Source organism: Lithobates pipiens, unplaced genomic scaffold (assembly GCF_037356315.1).
Source record: "Lithobates pipiens isolate NorthernLeopardFrog02 unplaced genomic scaffold, aLitPip1_a1.2 Scaffold_22, whole genome shotgun sequence".
Classification (NCBI taxonomy): Eukaryota; Metazoa; Chordata; class Amphibia; order Anura; family Ranidae; genus Lithobates; species Lithobates pipiens.
In genome coordinates this window covers 296,452,908-296,478,322 of record NW_027507784.1, presented here as the reverse complement: position 1 = coordinate 296,478,322, position 25,415 = coordinate 296,452,908, and the positions used below count along the sequence as shown (strand labels likewise).

General features: G+C 43.8%; 2 protein-coding genes across 2 annotated transcripts in view; one reads left to right on the top strand and one right to left on the bottom strand.

The window, feature by feature from the left end:
• Positions 1-8,365, bottom strand: part of TMEM204 (transmembrane protein 204) — a 34,254-nt gene extending 25,889 nt beyond the window's left edge. Inside the window, exon 1 of the mRNA XM_077449177.1 lies at positions 7,423-8,365. Within this exon, the coding sequence (XP_077305303.1) occupies positions 7,423-7,684 (262 nt within the window). The 5' untranslated portion in view covers positions 7,685-8,365. The remainder of the gene's footprint in view (positions 1-7,422) is intronic.
• IFT140 (intraflagellar transport 140) overlaps positions 1-25,415 on the top strand; it is a 275,713-nt gene that overhangs the window by 193,990 nt on the left and 56,308 nt on the right. The window lies entirely within an intron of this gene.

Sequence of the window (25,415 nt, the reverse complement as noted above, 5' to 3'; positions counted from 1 at the left end):
GAAGATGACAGGTCTGTCTCTGCACACTGTGTAGGGACGGACCTGTCAGAGCGCCGCTCTCCCCTATGGGAGATCGGATGACGACGGACCGCAGAGTCCGTCGTCACCCGATCTGATCCGCAGACGGATGGAAAAGTAGGTTTTTCCTCCGTCACACTTTTTCGGATCGGAGCGGGTCGGATGTCAGCGGACATGTCACTGCTGACATCCGACGCTCCATACAAGTCTATGGAGCATCCGTTCAGGTCCACCTAAAAAACTGACAGGCGGACCTGAACGGATCGGTCATGTGAAAGAGGCCTAAGGCTGGATTCACACATAGGCATTTTTAGTGCATTTCGCATTTTGCAGGTTTGTACTACAGAATGTGTTCCATAGGAAACCATTTTAAATGGACTGTAGAGCAAATCTGTAAAATGCAAAAGCACAAAAAATGCATAGGTGTGAATCAAGCCTAAAGCCCCCTACACACGATCAGTTGTTCTGCAGATTTTTTTCCTTTACCAAAACCATATAATATGAGGTCAAACTTTTAGTTTCAATGCGTATGCAATCTTTCAGGACCTTGCGCTACAGGGTTTTGGTAAATCTGAAGACAAAAATCTGCAGAAAATCTTATATTGTGTATGGTGCTTTAAAGTGACCAATTCAACACAAATTAAAGAGAAAGTAAACCCTGATGGGTTTTACTTCCTCTTTTTTTCCCCTGCTGTCCCCTCCAAAGTAAAAGCATAATGGGCTAGTATGCATTATCTGGCACTTACCTGCAAACGAAGCCCACGTTGTCTCCACTGGTGGCCGCATCCATCTTCGCCCCTCTTCCTTCTGGGGCCACGGTCTCCAGTCCTGTGACTGGCCAGAGTCCCGTAACATCACTCCCGCACATGCGCACGGGAGCCGTCAGTCACGGCACTTGCTAGTGAAGAAACAACGCGGAGGGCTGTTTCTTCACAGCTCATGCGCCGATGACGTCGGCGCAAGCGAATATGGTAAATATCTCCTAAACCGTGCAGGTTTAGGAGATATTTACTGTACCTACAGGAAAGCCTTATTATAGGCTTACCTTTTAGGTACAAGTGGTGTAACTAGGTTTAAAACCACTTTAAGCAAGCATGATTCACTGTTAACACCATCAGGGTAAACCCACCTTGAGAAATGCCATACAGACATCATTAAGGGAGAAGTATGGCCAAAGCTTTTTTGGCCATACTTCTCCTATGGATGACAAGAGTGTTTGTTCTGCCGACAGCATGCTAAAACCCACTGTCAGCTGACATCACTCAGCCGGTCCAGGCTCACAAGAGTGCAGTTCGTTCTGCCGACCTGTTTTTAGCTGACAGTGTTCTAAAACCCGCTGTCAGCTGACATCACTCAGCTGGTCCAGGCTTGGAAAAGATCCCAACCATAAGGTCAGGATCCACCCTGAAGCTTAGACTGGCACCTGGCTCAGCAATCTGCTGAGAATCTGATCCAGCCCCTCCCACCCCCTCCAGAGCCCAGTGCTCCAGTGACAGTCGTGGCTCTCTGCAGAGGGGTAGAACTGAGCTATCAGCGGTGTTTGATTGCTCAGTTCTCAATGCAAAGCCAGCAGGGGAAAAATGCATCATCAGATCAAATTGTTTGCTTTGCTTTTTAAAAATCCCAAACTTCTTTTTTAAAGTGCATGATAGAGATCAGCAGCACTGAAATGCAATAAAGAATAATAAAAGTCAAAAAAAGGTATTTTATTTGACAAACACTATATACATTGCTTTAGCAAACTAAAGGTCATTAAAGTAGGGTTTACATCTACTGAAATAAAATGAAGAGAACTGATATGTAATAAAGACTCACCCAAAGCAGTTCAATAAAAACAGGTAAAACAGTCCCCATCATGGTTGGCTTAAAGCAAGTAAAGGCACAATGTGCTAGTATGCGTCGCATACTAGCACATTATGTTAAACTTACCTTAAAACGAATACAGGCATACCCCACTTTTAAGTACACAATGGGGTTTATTTACTAAAGCTGGAAAGTGCAATATCAGGCTCACTTCTGCCAAGAAACCAATGAGCTTCTAACCCCAGCTTGTTCAATTAAGCGTTGGTAATAAAACCTGGAAGCTCATTGGTTTCTATGTAGAAGTGAGCCTGATTTTGCACTTTCTAGCTTTACTAAATAAACCCCATTGTGTACTTAAAAGTGGGGTATGCCTGTATCTTCTAGCACCGAGATGTCAGCGCTGCAGTCACGCTCCTCTTCACCCGTCTTGCTTCTGAGTTGGTGGACTCTGGCTCTGTGACTGGCCGGAGCCGTGATGACGTCACTCCTGTGCATGAACATGGGAGCTGCCGTTCATGGCATGGGGCTCTGAAGGAACGGCCCGGCTGGCCGTTCCTCCAGAGCGCATGTGCCAGTGATGTCACTGGTTGCATGTACACTAAATATCTCCTAAACGGTGCATGATTAGGAGATATTTACAGATATAGGTAAAAGCAAAAGATGAAAGTTTACTTCCACTGTTTTTTTTTTTTTTATCCTTACTAAAGTATATCTAAACATCAAATGATACATTGCAGCTAAGCAGTCATTAAATTTAGTGGCTACATTTGTTTTAAGGCTTTGTTTTACTTTATTTTTTTACCTGGCGATCCTCCCAGTGACACACTACCAGGCTTAGGGTGACAACACTCGCTTACTGCACATCTATGCAGGAACAACTTTGTCACTCAAGTTTCGGACCAGCTAAATCTGAAGGTAAACCTGTCCCCCTTCATCATTGGGGGACATGCATTCATATGTTAGGAATGTGTGTGTGTGTGAAGAGGAACCCACCAGGTGAAAGAGCTATGTGACATTCAAGGAATAAAAAGGTACCGTATTTATCAGTGTATAACACACAATGTTTTTCCCCTAAAATCAGGGGAAAATCGTGGGTGCGTGTTATACGCCGATCCCCCGCCGATTGTGAGCCTGTGGGTGGCTTTCAGCCGCCTTCGGCTGTTCTTGGCAGCTTTCTGCTCTTCTTGGCGGCTTTCGGCCGTTCTCGGCGACTGATAGCCACCAAAAACGGCCCGAAAGCAGGACATCTGGCTCTGTATCTTAGCGATGCCATTTTAAAATGGCAAAGCTGAAAAAGACCCTGACAAGGCTGCATGACAAGGCTGCAGATGGACACTGATAAGGCTGCATTGATGGGCATTTAAATGTTTTTTTTCCTTAAACTTCCCTCCTAAAAGTTTTTTTCCTTAAAATTTCTCCTAAACTTGGGGTGCGTGTTATACACCGGCGCGTGTTATATGCCGATAAATATGGTACTGTATAAAAATATATGTGAAAAAAAATGGTCAGTATTAAACCCGAGACAATATGTTTTTAGCTTGGGTTTAGTTATACTTTAAATGCAGGGTGTTGGGCCTCATCTGGAGGACTATAGTTGTTTGCCATACCAATATCTTTTGGCTCATTCAATGATATATTGGAAAGAGCAACATTTAAATGCCCTATTACCCAGTCAGACTCTATCTTGCAGCAATCTGACTTCAGTAAAGTCCATTGTGATTGGTTTATTTTGCAATGCTGCAATTTTCCCTCTGACTTTGCTCCTTGGTCATCATATAGCGAGTGACACTTTAAATGATTTCTAGGGACAATTCTTGGTTATGTTTTTGTGTCTTAGCTGGTTACTGTCAGTACTCTCATGGACATGGCATATGAAATGTCCAGCCCAGGAAAAGTCAGTGGAAATCTGTGACAGCTATGGATTGTCTACTTCATCATTCCAGTTCAGCAAAATGACAGGGAATAAGGATGCTTCTGAATGCAGTTACTTTTTTTTTTTAAACCTAAGGCTTATTTGGGCTTTTTCAGTAAATGATGCAAGAGAAATAACACTAACCAATAGTAACCACTCAGAATTCACTTAAGTTACACCAGTAAAAGATGAATGCCTATTGGTTGCTATGAATACTGTGCTTTGCTTCATGTGCTGCATGATTATACTTTTATAATAGTGTTGTGTAGTTTATTTTAATGGGGATTTGTCAGTATAGTGATATATTGAAAAAATATTTTAAAGTGCAATTTCTGGGACTGATTCTTAAGCCGCGTACACACGAGCGGACTGTCTGGCCAACTTAGTCCGTCGAAACACATTTCAGCGGACAGTCCGCTCGTGTGTGGGCTTCAGCGGACTTTTTCAGCGTGCAGTCTGGCGGACTAAGTATTTCGGAATTTCCGTAATATTGTCCGTCCAACTTTGGTTTCAGCGGACAGTCCGCTCGTGAGTAGGCTAGTTCGACGGACTAAGTATGGCGCATGCTCAGAAAGGATTTACACGGCGAAAGGTTGCATTGCTGTGTTTTGGACATCCTATTTCTAGTCCCGTCGTACGTGCTGTATACGTCATCGCGCAAGCTTTCGACGGACTGTTTGTTCATCGTGTGTGGTCAAGTCCGTTCATTCGAAAGTAGGACGGACTGTCCGTCGGATTGTCTGACGGACTAAGTTGGCCATACAGTCCGCCCGTGTGTACGCGGCTTAATCCTTTAGTTATTCATTCACTTCTAGATTTCTCTTGTTTAGCCTGATCAATAGATTCCTCCATCCACTCTAAACAGTGTGCTCTACTGGCTTTTGTATTCATGCAGCCTTAGCATCTGTGGCTGTCAAAATACCTGAACAGTGACTGCATCTGATTGGATGCACTTACTGTTTTTCCTACACACGGTCGGATTTTCCAACGGGAAATGTTGGATGTAAACTTGTTGTCGGAAATTCCGACCGTGTGTATGCTCCATAGAACATTTGCTGTCGGACTTTCCGCCAACAAATGTATCTTAGCAAGTTCTCAAATTTTCCACCAACAAAACTTGTTGTCGGAAAGTCCGATCGTGTGTACACAAAAGTTCATGCATGCTCTGAATCAAGCAGAAGGAGCCGCACTGGCTATTGAACTTCCTTTTTTTCGGCTCGTCGTACGTCTTGTACGTCACCAAGTTCCCACGTTTGGAATTGTTGGCCAACATTTGTGTGACCGTGTGTATGCAAGACAAGTTTGAGCCAACAACCTTCGAACAAAAATCCACAGTTTTGTTGGAGGAAAGTCCGATCATGTGTACGTGGCCTTAGGCTGACAATTTTCCACCTGACTCCTTGGACAAACGTGCTTATCAGGTATCCCAACACCAGTTATACTAATGCTTGTTCCAGGCAGTTAGCTTATCCAAGTAGAGAACAAAGACTCATTTCTGGAGCTTGCACCTTAAAGAACAAGTTATTAATGGGAGCTTGGGTATTTCTGCCCTGGCACACATTCCTTCACTATGATGCGGTGTGTTAATGTATGTTATGTTAAGATCGCACATTTGTGATGAACGTCTGCCAATGCACAGACTAGAAGACACACATGACCCACAGAAGCACATCACAACACAGGCTAAATATAAAAGCTAATACACAGCCAAAACTTGTAAAAAATAAATAGTTGCTAGTTTGTTCATAATTCTGCCACGGAGAAAGCAAGCAACAAATCAAGCACATTTTCGGAAGTAAACTTCATCTTATTTCCTTCTCCTGTTGGTCCTAATCGGCTTTTGAAGGACATAAAAATGTTCTGCCAGTGAAAATACATTTGTCATTCCTGATAGTCATCTACAGTCACGGGGGGCTCCCCGTATATAAGGTTATATTAAATAGGGCATATCCAGCAACTTTTTTTTAGATGTGATGCTACCTAGTCCAGCTAAAATTGACTGGCTTCAGAAGTAAGCAGTAACACGCAAATGCATGTCATAGATGCATCCTTTCATGTTACTTTGGAAAGCATTACAGCATCTTCTTTCTCCACTTAGCACAGTTTATTTTGTACTTATTCCATAACATAAAACGGATTAATGACCCAGCAGGGAGAATGGGACCATTTCAGTATTTCTGCAGCAGGTATGCTGGAAATTCCAGCAAAAAATACTTCACCAATGGGGTGACTTGACTCTACAGCATCAACTAAAAGCAAAAAAAAATCAGTTTCAAGTTGAATGAGCCTTCAAAAAGCCTGAATTTAGTTTCTATATGGCCCTTTATAAGTTCTATAACTGGTATACATTTCCATAAGCTGTAACTGGCTAGTTATTGTGACAGCAGGACAAGAAATGAAAGGAGCAGTTGTCACTGATGTAAGAAGATCAGATGTCATTGATCCAGGGGACATTGGATTACCTTAGGGCGGTGATGGTGAACCTTGTCACCCCAGATGTTTTGGAACTACATTTACCATGGTGCCCATGCACTCTGCAGTGTTCCAAAACATCTGGGATGCCGAGGTTCTCCATCACTGCCTTGGGAGATTGAGAAGGTTTTTCCCCTGTTTGAACAAATTACACTATGCTGTAAGAGCTTTTTTTTTTTTTGTCTTCCTCTGGATCAACAGTGGGTAGAGGGTTTTGTATATGGAGGTTTTCAATTTATTATTTGTTTAATAATTTTTTTAAGTTTTGGTTGATCTAGATGGACTTTAAACTAACTATACAATACACAGATAGTAATAACTACCAGTCAGAGGTTCTAACTTTTCCCAATTTTAATAAATAATAAAGTGTTATATTGAAGTTTGTATTCCCCCATCACTTCCTATCCCAACATGAAGTCAAGGGAAATCTCATAAACCCAGACTGCAGATGAAAACCTGATGCAGGTTCTGTCTCTTGCCCACTTTGTCCAAGTATTAACTGCTTATAACTGCAATAACTGCTTATTGCCAAAAGAAAACTGTAGACACAACTGTGTCTAAAGAATTTATTTTATTTATTTATTTCAGGTACTTATATAGTGCTGTCAATTTACGCAGTGCTTTACATAATACATTGTCCATTCACATCAGTCCCTACCCTCAAGGAGCTTACAATCTAAGGTCCCTAACTCACATTCATACATAAAGAATGTTTCCAGAGTGCTGGCAACTGTTAGGAGAGCATTGTGGTTTCTGCTTCAGTGCCACAATGTTAAAATACTGGGCACAGTAGAGACTTCAGTTCTTTGGGGCACAATAAAAGAAAATTGAACAAAATAGGCAATACAGTTGGCAAAGGAGGTTGTTTCACTCCTTAATGCTGTCATTTCAAGATGACATAACAGGGAGATTTACTAAAACTGGAGCACTAAGAATCTGGTGCAACTGTTCACAGTAGCCAATCAGCTTCTTACTTCAGCTTCAGTTATACTTTGACAATAAAACCTGGAAACTGATTGGTTTGCATGCAGAGCTGCACCAGATTTTGCATGCTCCAGTTTTAGTACACCCCCCCCCCCCCAGGTATGCAAATGGGCAATTAACAGTAGTTAAAAAATAAATAAATGAATGTGATATTTATTTTAATATCTGGCTGTGAATTTATGAACAAAACAACTGTAGGATGAATACTTAAACAATTATAACTCGATACTTACACTTGACTGTGTTCCGGGATTCCTGCAAGCCAGATGGCTCTGACCCCCAGCCAACTGACTGGCACACTCTCTCCTCTCCCTGTCCGTGCCGTGTGCCCACCTCTCTTCCTGACAAGCACATCTTCCACAGCCCGACAGTACGCTTGCGTCCTTCGTCCATGGTTTGGTATACCCAGTTTGGAGTGAAGGCAGCCACATTATTCAGGATAAGGGATACCAGTGCCACCGCCACAGCAACCACCACTAGTTTTTTCATGCCCATAGCCTGTCACCACCAAAAAAGTTCACTTAAGTAGGGCGAGCCCTGCTGCACGGCACAGGGTCAGGAGCAGCTAGAGGACATCTCCACTCATTTTGAGAGGCGAGAGCCCCCCAAGAATGGCACTGCCAGGCAAGCTGGCTTAAAAGTCCCATGAAAAGGGAAATGCAATAGGGGAGAATCCAACAATGTTCAGTATCTGCTCTATCCACACTCCTGCAATGCAACTTCCACCTCCTCCACTCGAAGATGCAACTGCATTCCCGTCTGGACCCCACCAAATTAGAGCCCCCAGGAACAGTGGAAATTGGACTCTCTTCTTCCCACGCCCCAAGAAAACAGATGTGTTCCAGATGTGGACCTTTTCTATCCACTCACAAACCAAGGGCTTGCCAGTTAAAGTCACTCAAGGAGCAGAGGTGCAACAGCCTGCAGATATGGAAGGAGCATTTCAAGGAAAAATTTGAATTTGAGGAGTAAAAAGTGCTGGATCTCCTTGCAGCAGCTGGAGGATGAAAGCTGAGAGCTCAATAGTGTGTGTGAGATAGAGAGATGGATGTGAGTCAGAGAGGGAGAGAGAGGCTGGGGCAGGCAGCAGCTGATAGGAAGTTTTTGTTTTACGGATATATATATTTTTGGCATGGGATTCTGTTAATTTGTTTCCTAACTGTCTCTCTCGGAGCAGAGGAAATGGTTGTTTTTGTGTCGCTGCGTTTCCCACCCCCTTTCCTCTTTTTCCCAACGCGCCCCTCCTTCTTTGGAGAGTCTTGCTCAGGCGCTGGTTGTAGATAGATGTTCTCTAAAGAAACCTAAAGTAAGGATGCATTTCCTGGAAGGCTGATTTCCCCTTCCATAGCCCCATATCCCCCCCCATAACTCTCAGCCAGAACTGATTCATTCTTAAACAAGAAGCTCTGTTGCAGAGAATGAAATGGTCACGTGGAAAGTATTACTGACAAATGTGTAATTAAATTATGTTGTACAACAAGAAGGTCATTAGGCTAGAACCAGTTTTGAAACCTTTAACCACTTCAATGCCAGGCACTTAAACACCTTCCTGCCCAGACCAATTTTGAGCTTTCAGCGCTGTCGCACTTTGAATGACAATTGCGCGGTCATGCTACACTGTACCCAAATGACATTTTTATCATTTTTTTCCCACAAATAGAGCTTTCTTTTGGTGGTATTTGATCACCTCTACGGTTTTTATTTTTTGCGCTACAAATAAAAAAATACCGAAAATTTTGAAAAAAAAATGTTTTTTTGTTTCAGTTTCAAAACTTTGTAAAGAAGTACGTTTTCTCCTTCACTGATGGGCACTGATAAGGCGGCACTGATGGGCACCAATGATGTGGCACCAGTGAAGTGGCACTGATGAGGTGGCATTGATGGACACTGATAGGCGGCACTGACAGGCGACACGGATGGACACTGATAGGTGGCACAAATTGGCACTGATAGCTGGCACGGATTGGCATGGATGGGCAGCACAGATGGGCATGGATAGGCGGCACAGATGGGCATGGATAGGCAGCACAGATGGGCATGGGTGGGCACTGATAGGCGGCACAGGTGGGCACTGATAGGGGGCACAGGTGGGCACTGATAGGCAGCACAGGTGGGCACTGATAGGCGGCACAGGTGGGCACTCATAGGCAGCATTGGTGTTATACTGTACTAATGGATGCCAATCAGTGCCAAACAATAATGCATGCCAATCAGTGATGCCCATTGTGGGCACTGATTGGCATCCATTATGGGCACTGATTGGCATCCATTGTGCTGATTGGCATCCCTGGTGGTCTAGGGAGGATTACCTTTTGCTTAGCATCCCTGGTGGTCTGGTGGCGTCCCTGGTGGTCCAGTGTGGGCATCCTCGGGGGGGCTGTGCTCATAATCGATCAGCACAGACCCCCCCTGTCAGAGGAGCAGCCGATCGGCTCTCCTCTACTCGCGTCTGACAGACGCGAGTGAGGAAAAGCCGATCACCGGCTCTTCCTATTTACACTGTGATCAGCCGTGATTGGACACGGCTGATCACGTGGTAAAGAGTCTCCATCGGAGACTCTTTACCGAGATCGTAGTTGCCGGGTGTCAGACTGACACCCCGCAACAACGATCGCCACGATGCGCGCCCCCGGGGGCGCGCAGCGGCTCATAATCCTGATCACGTCATATGACGTCCGATCAGGATTATGAAACCACTTTGCCACCGTCAATTTGTAATAGGGCGGGCGGCAAGTGGTTAATTATAAGTATCAGTCAAATGGTAAAATCTTATAGTAAAATACTAAGCCTATGCACCTAGTTTATAGTTTCTAGCCCCCCCCCCCCCCCCCCCCCACACACACACACACACACACACACACACACACACACACACACACACACACACGTTTTTAAGCTGCCCATAGAATTTTGTTTGAACATCTGTATAAAAAAAAATAAAAAAATCTTCAGAGCATTGGGGTTAATTTACTAAAGGCAACTAGTTGTAGTAGCTCTAGTAAATGAGCAGAAGCTCTGCTGATATGCATCATCCAATCATGTGCAAGCAAAAATTACTTTTTTAATTTTATCATCCTTGTACGTGATTGGGTATTCTTTGCAAAGTGAGGCTTTACCTCATTTGCTAAGCTCTGGAGCAACTGCACTTGCAGAGTTTGCCTTCAGTAAATCAATCCAATTAACCTCCCTGGCGGTATTCCCGAGTCTGGCTCAGAGTTAAATTTCAGTACCATTAGCGGTAACCCCAAGCCACACAGTAGGATTGCATCTCGGGATCCTGGTGCAGATTAATTACTTTGTCCCCAGGATCCTGCGATGTCCCTCCTGCTGTGTCTGTGGGTTGTGTCCTTCGCCCGATGCTCTGTGTGCCAGGCTACATTCCCTGTGAGTGTCGTGACGCATGGGGGCGGAGTCAGGTGGCAAATTTAAAAAGTTCAAAATTCATAACACATACAGTACACTGTAATCTTACAAATTACATTACTGTATGAAATCATTTCACACCCCTTTTGTCCCTAGTGCTCTGTCCAATGCCCTGCATGCAGTTTTATATTATATATACTGTTCTTTCTGCCTGGAAACCTGAAATTGTCCATGGCAACCAAAAAGTGTCCTTTTATGTCAAAAGTGGTTTGAGACCAGCTAAAAAACAGCGATAATAAATTAGAACACTTGCAGAATTAGACGATAGCGAATTGTGGGGAAATTTATTTTATTATTATTATTATATTATAATTTTTTATAATTATTTATAGTTATATTATAATGTATGATTTAGTGTTTCAAACTTTATCATGCCCAGGATATCTACTAGACTCTTGTTTGGACAGATTTAAGTGTGTTATTACTAAGAATTACAGGCCTAAAATATAAAACCCCAAATTTCTATGCAAAACAATGTACCGCTTTGAGACACAAAAATCTGACATAATCCTACAACCAGGGTGGCTACGTCAACTAATTTAATTTAGAAGCCTTTAAAAATTTGTCCAGTCCTAATACTTGAATGAAATACCAGATGTATTAAAAAAAGTTTTTGTTTGTGCCTAGAACATGCACATTAAAATATGCAATTTTTCCTGAATAAAAACCACATTCACCATTACAGTTTTGTTTGTTCCAGAAAAAAATTCTATCCTGCCTCTTTGAATTTTCAAAAACAAACATCGATTTGACCCCACTAACCGTTAAACAATCGAATGAGAGTTCCGAAAACGAAAAAATGTTAAATTACTGGTGTATGGCCAGCGTTAAGCTGGCCATGCACTGATTGAAATTTGTCCAGTTCAGCAGGAACCAGCCAAATTTTGACATATGTGTGACAGACCCCATAGAAGTCAATTGGAAAAATTGGAAAATGTTTCTCAATCAGTAGTGGCTGCAGCCAATCAGCAGCAGCTACTGATCAGTCTTTTCTGACAGCAGTGGGAGCTGCTGTCAGAATACAATGTTGTGGTGGGGATGGGAAGGGGGGGATTCTGTTGGATGAAGGGATATGTTGTTTTTTTTTGTTCCATCAGCAGGCTAAACTACCAGTGTATGGCCATCTTTAGTATGCATTTCTGTAAGGGGCAGTGGGGTTTAAAAATGGACCTTACATAAAGTGCAAGGTCTATTTTAAGAGAACCTGTCACTTTGCTCTTTAGCTAGCATACTGCCTGCACCAACTGCTCATACATAAGGTACTATGTACTTTCCATAAGACTGCAACTGCATTAACTTTAATAAAATTGCATATACAATATTTTTAACCCTCAAAAACAGAAGATGGTTATTAGATAAATTTGCTCAACCACATAAAAGATCATGATGTAAAGCAAAATGGAGGTAGATTGCAGGATAGAGACTTTTGTACTTACTTTGACCATATTCACATCTATAAGCTTGGTGTGTATGAAAGCACCCCTTGGGCAATGATGTCATTCAGAATTTTAACACATTATCATTAGGATGTAATATTTATTCCATTATTTCAAATAGAACTATGGCCATTAGAAATAATGCCATGCTGCACTTAATTACAGTTGTGCTCATAAGATTACATACCCCGGCAGAATTTATGATTTCTTGGCCATTTTTCAGAGAACATGAATGATAACACGAAAACTTTTCTGTCACTCATGGTTAGTGTTTGGCTGAAGCCATTTATTATCAATCAACTGAGTTTACTCATTTTAAATCATAATGGCAACAGAAACTACCCAAATGACCCTGATCAAAAGTTTACATACCCCGGTGATTTTGGCCTGATAACATGCACACAAGTCAACACAAAGGGGTTTGAATGGCTATTACTACACTTACTACAATGCTTTGTGATACAAAATTATGAATAATCTAATAATCAAAACTAACAATGTGGTACTTTAAAGCTGCTCCCTAAAAAAAGAAATCTATAATAAGAAACTTAATACGCTGAAATATGGTGACAGTAGGGGCGCTTGAAATATTAACCTTACCTAAAATAGGTGAAAAATTTGTAACATAATAATCATACGTGACTATGGTGAAAAACAACCTCTCACCATACAATAATGACCAAATAACAATTGCAAAACGAATTAGTTATATAGTCCCAATTAAATAATGAAGAACAACATATATCCAAAGTCCATGCAGTGATTGAACTCTTCAAAAACATTTGTGATAAACTTTGTCTATATTCATTTCCCAGAATATAATGAGATCTTCTGAAAATTAGTGAAACATCCCTTCACCAAGATTTGGACGTGGAAAAAACACCCAACCGTGAAGATATAGTTGTCTTCTTACCAGATTGTGTTGACTACTTTAATTAAAAAGATAGTCAGCGAGGCGATACCTGGTCACGTTCATATACGCACAGTTCTGGTCTCCTTGGTTGTCGGTCGCATTTGGTGGAATGCACGCCGTACACAACGAGGAACCACGAACATACCACGAAACGATCTGATAAGCAAGCAGCCCCAGTGCCAGGTCAGGCACTGAGCAATGTAAGCAGCCATTTGGCTTTATATTTTTAAATTTTTGTTTTAATTAAACAGTGTTATGCTATGGATATCGTTTGCTCTTTCTTTATGCCCCGTCTGAGCCTATGAGAAGGAAGGTATTTTTCCATAGAGACCCATCACATTAAATGTGAGCAGGTTTATACCTGCACAAGCTCGGCTGACTATCTTTTTAATTAAAGTAGTCAACACAGTCTGGTAAGAAGACAACTATATCTTCACGGTTGGGTGTTTTTTCGTGTCCAAATCTTGGTGAAGGGATGTTTCACTAGTTTTCAGAAGATCTCATTATATTCTGGGAAATGAATATAGACGAAGTTTATCACAAATGTTTTTGAAGAGTTCAATCACTGCATGGACTTTGGATATATGTTGTTCTTCATTATTTAATTGGGACTATATAACTAATTAGTTTTGCAATTGTTATTTGGTCATTATTGTATGGTGAGAGGTTGTTTATCACCATAGTCACGTATGATTATTATGTTACAAATTTTTCACCTATTTTAGGTAAGGTTAATATTTCAAGCGCCCCTACTGTCACCATATTTCAGCGTATTAAGTTTCTTATTATAGATTTATTTTTTTAGGGAGCAGCTTTAAAGTACCACATTGTTAGTTTCGATTATTAGATTATTCATAATTTTGTATCACAAAGCATTGTAGTAAGTGGCGTGGAGTTTATTTGCAGCTGGTATCAGCCGTATGTACACATTTATTATCAATGAACTGTGTTTACTCTTTTTAAATCATAATGGCAACAGAAACTATCCAAATTACCCTGATCAAAATTTTACATACCTCAGTTCTTAATACAATGTATTGCCCCCTTTAACATCAATGACAGCTTGAAGTCTTTTGTGGTATTTGTGGATGAAGCTCTTTATCTACTCAGATGGTAAAGCTGCCCATTCCTCTTGGCAAAAAGCCTCCAGTTCCTGTAAATTCTTGGGCTGTCTTGCATGAACTGCAGGTTTGAGATCTCCCCAGAGTGGCTCGATGATATTGAGGTCAGGAGACTGAGATGGCCACTCCAGAACCTTCACTTTATTCTGCTGTAGCTAATGACAGGTCAACTTGGCCTTGTGTTTTGGATCATTGTCATGTTGAAATGTCCAAGTACGTCCCATGCGCAGCTTCCTGGTTGATGAATGCAAATATTCCTCCAGTATTTTTTGATAACATACTGCATTCATCTTGCCAAGAATTTTGACCAAATTTCCTGTGCCTTTGTAGCTCACACATCCCGAAAACATGGCATTTGCATAGAAATGGCTTTCTTCTGGCGACTCGACCATGCAGCCCATCTTTCTTCAAATGCTTCCTTATTGTGCATCTTGAAACCGCTACACCACATGTTTTCAGAGAGTCCTGTATTTCACCTGAAGTTATTTGTGGGTTTTTCTTTGCATCCCGAACAATTTTCCTGGCAGTTGTGGCTAAAATTTTAGTTGGTCTACCTGACCGTGGTTTGGTTTCAACAGAACCCCTCACCTTTCACTTCTTGATTAGTGTTTAAACACTGCTGATTGGCATTCTCGATTCCTTGGATATCTTTTTATACCCCATTCCTGTTTTATACAGTTCAACTACCTTTTCCAGCAGATCCTTTGACTATTCTTTTGCTTTTCCCATAACTCAAAATCCAGAAACGTCAGTGCAGCACTGGATGAAAGATGCAGGGATCTTTTAGGGGTCCAGAAACGCATTGGCCTTTTATACGCACACACTAATTACAAGCAAACAGATCACAGATGAGGATGGTTACCTTTTAATAGCCATTCAAACCCCTTTGTGTTGACTTGTGTGCATGTTATCAGGCCAAAATCACCGGGGTATGTAAACTTTTGATCAGGGTCATTTGGGTAGTTTCTGTTGCCATTATGATTTAAAATGAGTAAACTCAGTTGATTGATAATTAATGGCTTCAGTCAAACACTAATCATGAGTGTTATCATTCATATTCTCTGAAAAATGGCCAAGAAATCATAAATTTTGCCGGGATATGTAAACTTATGCGCACAGCTGTGTAGGTGTATCTGCACATACAGTTTAACCTTAGCCCACTCCCTGAAAAAAATCCTGCAAATAATTTTTTTTGCCTTGGCGCTAGAACCCTTGGCCAAAGCAATCAACACAGACCTAAACATGAAAAGTTACTCAAAGGCAGATCACAAGTTCAAACTGAGCATATGTATGCAGATGATGTGCCTATGTTTCTGTCAGACCCAGTGGTATTCCTTCCCAACCTGTTATCAATCCTGAAGGTCTTCCACAATCTCACTGGTTTAGGAGTGTGCAGCCCTCCCTATTACTTACCTCAACCCTTGATATCTAGCATTAAAGATACCTTTGGCTTCTTTATCTGCTATGGCACTCTTCCATATTTAGGTACTAGATTAGCCCCTACTTTATGTTCTCTGTATAATGCTAATTATCCGCAAGCCTTCACCTGTGATAAGCAGTGGCTGCAGTTGTGGTCTACCTTTTCTATTTTCTTACTGGGGAGAACAATGGCCATAAAGATGTCCACTTTACCAAAACTACTGTACTTCTTTAGAGCCCTGCCAATCTGTTTCCCATCAGACAATTCAAAGGGCAGCAAATAAATTCATCTGGAGAGATTAAAAACCCCTCTTTGGCAAATCTTTAGTATATAGACCCTTATCTCAAGATGGGTTGGGAATGCCTAATCTCTGGCATTATTATCCAGCAGCCAGATTGGCCCGACCTGCACAATGGCATACCTCCCCAGCACAGATTCGTTGGCTTGAATTTGAGATTGCCTCAACTTATCCACTACACCTTCCATGAGTGTTGTGGTTCACTACTATATGACCCAGAGATATGATTGCCTTAAATAGTATAGTATGTCAAAACATTGCACTTATGGGTACTATACCAACAGAAATACAAACTACGCTTTCATATACCTCCCCTATTTTCCTTTTTGGGAGACTTGAGATTCCCAACAGCTTTTCATATGGCCAATCATTTCTTAAGGTGGGAGACAAACACCCTGACTACAATAAGTTCCCATTTTTGTTCTTTTGCTCATCTTTAACACCAGTATGGCTTACCACAATCTGAATTCTATAAATACTTACAGATTAGACATTTTTATTCATGTCAATACTCTTTTAGCTCAGGGATTCAATTCTCCAAATTTGAACAGATTTGCCATAATTCTTCTTGTGATAGGGGCGTTATCGCATAGATATATGGTTACTTAAACATGCTATACTTCCTAATAAGTCCTCTGCCATGGCTCAGTAGAAGACTGAGATAGGTCAAGAGTTATCTACAGAGGACTGGATGGATATTGCTTACAAATATGCATAAATGTACATGTTCTATGACCATTAAGGAAACAGTGGGGAACCTCTATACAAGATGTTATCTTACCCCTAAGCCCTTGTACACACGGTCGGACATTCCGCCAACAAAATCCTTTGGATTTTGTCCGAAACTTTGATCTGAGCATGCATGGCACTTTGTGCGATCGGAATTCTCTACAAACGATCGGACAAAGTCCGATCGGATCATGTTGTCGGAAAATTTTATAGCCCTAAACTTTGTTGGTCGGACATTCCGATGGAAAAAAAAAACTTTGTTGGTCGGACATGCCGATGGAAAAAGTCAGATGAAGCCCACACACGGTCGGATTATCCGACAACACGGTCCGATCGGACATTTTCCGTCGGAATGTCCGACCGTGTGTACAAGGGCTAACACAATACACAGGATCTTTCCAAATGTTCCAGAGACCTGCCTTAGAGGTTGCCCTGATGGTGACACATTTCTCCACTTATTCTGGAGTTGTCCATTTCTTAAACCCCTTTGATGCAACAGGCAGCATCTAAAAGGAGTTGTAAACCCTCAGGGTTTTTCACCTTAATGTTTTCTAAGCATTAAAGTGAAAAACTTTCTGTGGTGCAGCTGCCCCCCAGAGCCCCCCGTTTTTCTTACCTGAGCGCGATCCCTCCAGCATCGAGGACGAGCAGAGCAGCTCCAGCCTCTGTCTCAGGTCTTCATTGACTAGATTGATAGCAGCAAGAGCCATTGGCTCCTACTGCTGTCAATCAAATCCAGTGACATGGGAGTCGGGTACGGGGCCGTGTCCTGCTGTATGTGTCAATGGATGCCCCCATGGAACAAGGCTCCCCGTGGGTGCACTCGTTGAGGCGGTAGAGCCAGGAGCGCCGCCGGAGGACCCCAGAAAAGGAGGATTGGGGCTGCTCTGTGCAAAACCCTTGCACAGAGCAGGTAAGTATAGGCATGTTTGTTATTTAAAAAAAAAAAAAACAAGCCTTTACAATCACTGTTCCAGAGACCTGCCATAGAGGTTGCCCTGATAGCAGCACATTTTTCCACATATTCTGGAGTTACCCAGTTCTTAATCCCCTTCGGCAACAGACAGCATCTAGCCTAATTTACTGGGTCTCAATTAACATTGGCGTTGCCAATATGTCTACTATTTACTCCCTTAATAGGCATACCAATCCCAAATTAAAAACTTGCTCATACTCTAGTGCAAAAAATTCTGCACAACCATGTGTTTTTACCCCCCAGCCACAAATTTCCTAAGAGCAAAACGCCACAATCTGTGTTTATTGATGGATCGAAGTACAGCAGACCACCTGAGCTCCTCCCTATGACACTTTTCACTCATAATAAGGTTATTACTCCTAATAAACTCATTACGAGTTAAACAAGCTCAGGTAGTATGCTGTATATTTGATACATCAATAAACACAGATTGTGGCTTTTTACTCTGGAGTTTGGCTACTTTTCTTTTCTGACAATTGCTTTCAGAGTGGAGGATGAACTGAATGGGAGCCAGCATCTGGGTCTAGGTCTGTGTGGGCCTTTGAAACTGTAGCAGAGCATTGAAATTCTTGTGATAAAGGTGTTTTTTTTTTTTTTTTTTTTTTATGAGGTCTGTGCATAGCATAGTAACATGTATTGATACATATATAGACTGTGATACAGGAGCCTTTAGTTGAACTTTAATCCAGCACAGAAGTGTAATAGTGCTGTACAGCCAGAAGAGGGCACCAATGAGATTGTTACCATATGCAGTCTTACGATTAGAGGAAATGGGCCTTCCAACACACAAAAGCAATTAAACAAACTTTATGAAAAGTAATCAGCAGTAAAATGTATAAAAAGGTTCTTTTATGAAAAGGAACTTTTTTTTATGCATTTTACTGCTGATTACTACAGTTACTGTAACTCCTCCAATCAAGTATTTTATTACTCACTGTTTACCATTATACGAGCCACCAGACAATTCCCACTGTTTAAAGCCTGATTGAGGTTTCCATTAAGAATAAAAAGTCGTTTTTTTTCCCTTTGAAGGTACTGTAAAAATCAACATTTAAAGGGCCTGTGTTGATGTTTTTTTTTGGCTTCAGAACTGTCACCATAAAAAGGGCTATGGGAATCCAGAAGCAGATAAAACAGATCAAATTGTGATCACCTGCACCTGTAATGAATTCTGGTTCACACTGCTGACAACCCCCATTCACACTGAATGCGGCTTTGAAATCGTGCAACTTTATCTGAAATCGCATGATTTCAAAGCCACATATTAGTGCGATTTCAGGTGCAACTTGGAAAACATCTGCGTAGTTCATGCACAGATGTCTATGCAAGTTGCACCCGAAATTACCCAAAGTAGTGCAGGAACTACTTTTTCAAATCTATGTGTCACCACAAAGTCAGCGTTGCACCGATTTGAACACTGCCATTGCCTACAATACAGCGTGACTTGTCATGCGATTTGACTTGTGAAATTGCATGACATGTTGCTTCAGTGTGGACGGGGGCTTAAACACACACTGCATTTGCCCATGAATACACAATGCAAATGTCTTTGTTTTTCTTTTTAAAGTGACCCATTTACTAAAGTTTCATGCTACAGTAGAGTAGATTTAGATGCCTATGTCCCCTGCTGTGCTGTGGTTCCATCCCCTATGTCATTGCTGAGTCCCGTAATGATGTAAAGCACATGTGTCAAACGCAAGGCCTGTGGGCCAAATCTGGCCCACCAGGCCATTTCACCTCTCCTGTAGCTGAGGCACCCCCTCATCTCTACCCTTACCTTGTGTCAGCAGTAGGCAGCAGAGAAGAGGACAGAACTCCTCCTACAGATCCTGTGCTTGTCTGTGCAGTCGTAGCACCCATTTATCACACCTTGATCTCCGCCTTCCTTGGTCTCTGCATTCAGCAGACTCAAGCCGCTGACTCCAGCCCTCCTCTGATCCTCCTCCAGACTTTCCACTTCCCAGCTCTGCCCCCAGCCTCTTTACGGCAGCAGCACAAGTTAAGGGGGGGGGGGTGCACTCTGATGTAACTAATGGTGGGGGAATCTTGGAAATCTGGTCTTACAGATACCATTGGCCCTTTTGAAGTCAACCATAATGATGATGTGGCCTGCGATGAAATTGAGTTTGACTCCCCTGCTGTAGAAGATTTGAAGAATGAATCACAACACACGGGGGGGGGGGGGGGGGGGAACAGGCATCAGACACTCCCAGATGTGTTGAACTCTAATGGGGGCAGCAGCTCTTCAACAGAGCAATGGGACACATAGGCAGTGAGTTTTGATTTGGGGTCCATATTTGACACAGCAGTGCTGCTTCTTTTTCCAAATGTAGCAAAAGAAATTTCAGTTTTTAATCTAAAATGCTGAACAATTTGATTTTGATTTTTTTGGGTGTGGATTAGCTAGAGAGTGTGCTTGGGATCTTTTCTCTTAATATCGACTTTTCTCTAAGTGGAGCCTCACACCATACGTTGTGTGAGGGGTTAGCTCGGCAGCGGGTGTGTGTGACCCCCTGGATGGGTTCACAACACAAAGTCAGGCACAGCAGACAGCGGTGTAGGTTAAAAAAACAAAAGATCCGGTTTATTTATGCTACATGCAGTGATACATATAACAGCCAAACAAAATAAAACAAGAAAATAAATCCTGGTCAGCTTGACCTCTAACTACACACGTAGACTCCCTGTCTAACAACTGGGTGCAGCCTTGTGCTGTACCAGTCCCTGCCTTTGTTGTAAAGGTTTTGCCACACAGGCGTTAACTCACCGCACAGTACAGGTGACACACTCCCCAGTCTATACAACACAAAACTGGTTCCAGGATGGAGCATCTCCCTATGCATGCTGGGGTTTTTTGTAGAGGTCTTAATGAGCCCACTTACTACAGCTGGGCTCATTAACTCTTCCCCTCTAATTGTAAAAGTCTGCAAAAAGCCTGAATCTAGGACACACATATTTCCCATCCTGGATACAACCAGGTGATTTTACCTGCGTGCTGCCACAGTTGACATGCGCAGACTCTGGGGTTGATTTACTAAAGGTGAATGGACTGTGCAAGTGGAGTTGCTCCACAGCTTAGTAAATTACATAAGGCTTCACTTTGCAAAAGTACCCAATCACGTGCAAGGAAAATTTAAAAAAAAACAGCATTTTTGCTTGCACATGATTGGATGATGGAAGTCAGCAGAGCTTCTGCTCACTTTCTAAGCTCTGGAGCAACTGCTCTTGCAAAGTGCACAGTCCATTTGCCTTTAATAAATCAACTCCAATGTGTGTGTTGCGGTATGTTTGTTCTTGTGCTGCAATGTGTTTTTATGTGTTTTGAAGTGTGATTTATTTTTTTCCCATGTTTTTATTTGTAAAGCCTCATACATGCGATCGTAATTTCTATAAACTTTCCCATGGATTTCTGTACAAAGGGCGTTGCCCGTGAACTTGTTAGGCGGCGTACACACGGGCGGACTGTCTGCCGAAACTAAGTTTGTCAAACAGTCCGCTCAAACTTTTGAATGAACGAACTTGCCCACACACGGCACTTTTTGAGCGGACAAATACGGCAAACTAAGTTCGTCGTACTAAGTCCTCGCAACTTTTGAAATGAACGGACTCGCCCACACACGAGGCAACAGTCCGCTCATTTCGAGCGCGTGTCAAGGTAGGCGGGGCCCGCGACAGAGACGTCGCGGGCTCCGCCGCCTGGAATGAACTTAAAGGGGAAACCCAACGCCGAAAAAAATCGGCGTGGGGGTCCCCCCAAAGTCCACAACAGACCCTTGTCCGAGCACGCTACCCGGCCGGCCAGAAAGGGGGCCGAGCGAGCGCGACCCCCCCCTCCTGAGCTGTACCAGGCCGCGTGCCCTCAACATGGGGGGTGCCTTGGGGAATGGGGGGCCGCGCGGCCCCCCCACCCCAAATCACCTTGTCCCCATGTTGATGAGGACAAGGGCCTCTTCCCGACAACCCTGGCCGTTGGTTGTCGGGGTCTGCGGGCGGGGGGCTTATCGGAATCCGGGAGCCCCCTTTAATAAGGGGGCCCCCGGATACCGGCCCCCCACCCTATGTGAATGAGTATGGGGTACAATGTACCCCTACCCATTCACCTGTAAAATAAAAGTACCCAAAAAAAAACACAACACACGAGATAAAATATTTTATTGCACAGCTCCGGGGGTCTTCCGTCTTCGGGGGTCTTCTCGCCGGACTCCTCCGCTATCTTCTTGTAGCTCTTTTGCTAGCGGAGGAGTCCGGCTTTCTTCCTCCCCGCCGCCGGCCTCTTCTCCCGACTTCGGGGGTCTTGTCCCCCTCTTCGGTTCTTCTTGCCGGGCCACCGCGCCTTCTTATAGCTCTTTTACAGGCGGTGGCCCGGTCTTCTGTCGCCGCCGCCGCCTTCCATTCTTCTTCTTCTTCTTCTTCTCCAGGAGATGTTGACACGTCGCTCTCTCCGGCCGGAATGCCAGAGCCGCTCTGCGCGGCCACTTATATAGTGACAATGGGGCGGTGTCACATGGTATATGTCACATGGGTTGGTCACATGGTGACCCCGCCCCCTTACGATGTCATAGTCCCCATGTGACATCAACCCATGTGACCAACCCATGTGACATATACCATGTGACACCGCCCCATTGTCACTATATAAGTGGCCGCGCAGCGCGGCTCTGGCATTCCGGCCGGAGAGAGCGACGTGTCAACATCTCCTGGAGAAGAAGAAGAAGAAGAAGAAGAAGAAGAAGAACGGAAGGCGGCGGCGACAGAAGACCGGGCCACCGCCTGTAAAAGAGCTATAAGAAGGCGCGGTGGCCCGGCAGAAGAACCGAAGAGGGGGACAAGACCCCTGAAGTCGGGAGAAGAGGCTGGCGGCGGGGAGGAAGAAAGCCGGACTCCTCCGCTAGCAAAAGAGCTACAAGAAGATAGCGGAGGAGTCCGGCGAGAAGACCCCCGAAGACGGAAGACCCCCGGAGCTGTGCAATAAAATATTTTATCTCGTGTGTTGTGTTTTTTTTTGGGTACTTTTATTTTACAGGTGAATGGGTAGGGGTACATTGTACCCCATACTCATTCACATAGGGTGGGGGGCCGGTATCCGGGGGCTCCCGGATTCCGATAAGCCCCCCGCCCACAGACCCCGACAACCAACGGCCAGGGTTGTTGGGAAGAGGCCCTTGTCCTCATCAACATGGGGACAAGGTGCTTTGGGGTGGGGGGGCCGCGCGGCCCCCCCTTCCCCAAGGCACCCCCCATGTTGAGGGCACGCCGCCTGGTACGGCTCAGGAGGGGGGCGCGCTCGCTCGCCCCCCTTTCCTGGCCGGCCGGGTAGCGTGCTCGGACAAGGGTCTGTTGTGGACTTTGGGGGAACCCCCACGCCGATTTTTTCCGGCGTTGGGGTTCCCCTTTAAGTCCATTCCAGGCGGCGGAGCCCGCGACGTCTCCGTCGCGGGCCCCGCCTACCTGGAGACGCGCTCGAAATGAGCAGACTTTTCTCCGGGCGGGAACAGTCCGCTCATTTCGAAAGTACAGCGGACTGGCCCACACACGGGCGGACTGTCCGCTCAAACCAAGTTTCAGCGGACAGTTTTTCGGGATTTCCGAAAAACTTTGTTCGTCAAACTGTCCGCTGAAACTGTCCGCTGAAAGCCCACACACGAGCGGACTGTCCGCTGAAACACTGTTCAGCGGACAAAGTTGAGCGAACAGTCCCCGCGTGTGTACGCGGCCTTAAGCATACACACGATCTGACTGTTTCAGCCAACTTTCACCAAATCACGTGGTCTTTCTGCTCTTTACCGCCAACTTTGGTCAACTTCTGTATTGTTGTCTGATCTTTTGCATTGGTTCGGCAATGGAACCATTCTAATTGGTGCGACTCAAGTTGCTCCAGTTCCTGCACTACTTTTGGTGGGCAACACCACTTGCATTGACCTCTGGTTAAGAAGTCATATGCAAGCTGCGAGGAAGTCACGCAGGAATGTCAAATTCAAAATTGCGGCAGTGTGAATCGGGGCTGAGGCTTTTTTCCCTTTATTTTGACTTGGTAATCCTGCAATAGAGAACCCCCTTATTCCACTGTACCTAAGAAGGGAGCCATGGTTGTGGCCAAGGCTGGACTTTAAATGTCTTCCTCTCTTCATCTCCATCACATATGGGGACTTAGTAGTTGATAGAAGGAAGATAACATTGTATGCTTTTTCAGATCAGTTCACGGGAAATAACACGCATGTCAAGATCAAATCCATGCATGTGTAGAGGTTGAAACCACAGGAAGGCCATTGCACAGAAACTAATTTAACTTTGGATGAAGGCTGAAAGAAGTGACACTTTCATATAACAAATACATTCTCAATGGCAGTTTTTGTAAATTTCCAATTCATATCCTTTTTTTTTCTGGGAAATATATAAATACGTTTATTTAAGGCATTTATTAGGCGGATACAATGGAACATTCACTTTTTAGAGACCTCAGAACTATTTTTAAAATCACTTTCCTGACAAAGGCTACAGGAAGGGCTATTCTGACAAGCAGTTCCAGATTCTCCCACAAGTGATCTGACAGATGGACATGATGATGGAATTTGCTGAGTGTCACGATTGTTTGATATTGCTCTTACTGGTTTTCAGGTGCTTGCAGTGTTGTCTGCTGAGTCCCTAGAGAATTCATTTCTCCTGCTCATTACTTATCCCGATTCCGGCTTACTGACAGCAGAATCTGTAATCGTGCCGCTTCAGAAATCCTCACCTTTTATTGTCTTAGAGGGGTTGTAAACCTTCGAGGTTCTTCAACTCAATGTATTCTATGAATTGAGGGGAAAAACCTCCTGTAATGCTGTATCCCCCCCGTTTTACTTACCTGTACCCCCTCTATTTCGCCCCTGGGATGAGCACACCAGCGAAAGCCGGTGTCTCGGATCCTGATTGGATGGATTGATAGCAGCACAGCCATTGGTTCCCGCTGCTGTCAATCAAATCCAGTGACCAGGGGGGCAGGGCCGAGTCATACATTTGGCTTCTATGGACACCGAATGAGTGACTCGGGAGCACGCCCGTAAGATAACCCCCCCCCCCCCCCGGGAGAGTGCTTCTCCCAGGGGGTAATGTAATGCGGGGAGGAGCCGCCGAGGGACCCCAGAAGAGGATGTTCACCTTTGTGCAAAGCGAGCTGCACAGGGCTGGTGCAAGGATTTTTGGCACCCTAGACAAAACCTCATGTTGCCGCCCCCATTGGCTCCACCCTTGACTCCACCCCCTTTACCCTGCCCATGTGACAGAAGGTGCCGCTATACAGGAAACATTGGCTCCAGTGATGTGCTGCACCTCTAATTACACTACTGGTCAGATGGAGCATCTGCCTGAGACTGAGTTAGTTACATGCTGCAGCCTGCAGAGCATGCAGATGCGGAGGGAAACCAGCAGTCGGGCGCCCCTAGGCAGCAGTGCGCCCTAGGCGGCTGCCTAGTTTGCCTAGTAGTAGCACCGGCCCTGGAGCTGCACAGTGGAGGTAGGTATTACATGTTTGTTATTTTAAAAAATAAAAAACTTTAAGGGCCCACTTTATGGGTCCATTTACAATTGTGCCTTGAATTAGAGCAGTCCTGAAAAAATGATGGGGTCTACGACATACAAAAACACCCCAATTATCAAGAAAGGACACAACATTTTTGTAGAAACTCACAGCAATGCACTATGGAGCATTGGGATGCTCTTCAAAATGAATGACACCACAATCAGTCAATGCATGTAATGTAGAAACAGAAAAAAAGAGAAATGAGACCATAGCGGGCTCACGACTACTCACAACGGGAAAAGAAAGCAACAAACTAGTATATTTTGATCATCAAAACTTTATTGAAAAAAATGCACAAACATCTTATCACATACCCACACCTGAGAGATCCTTTCCTTCACAGTACCACAAA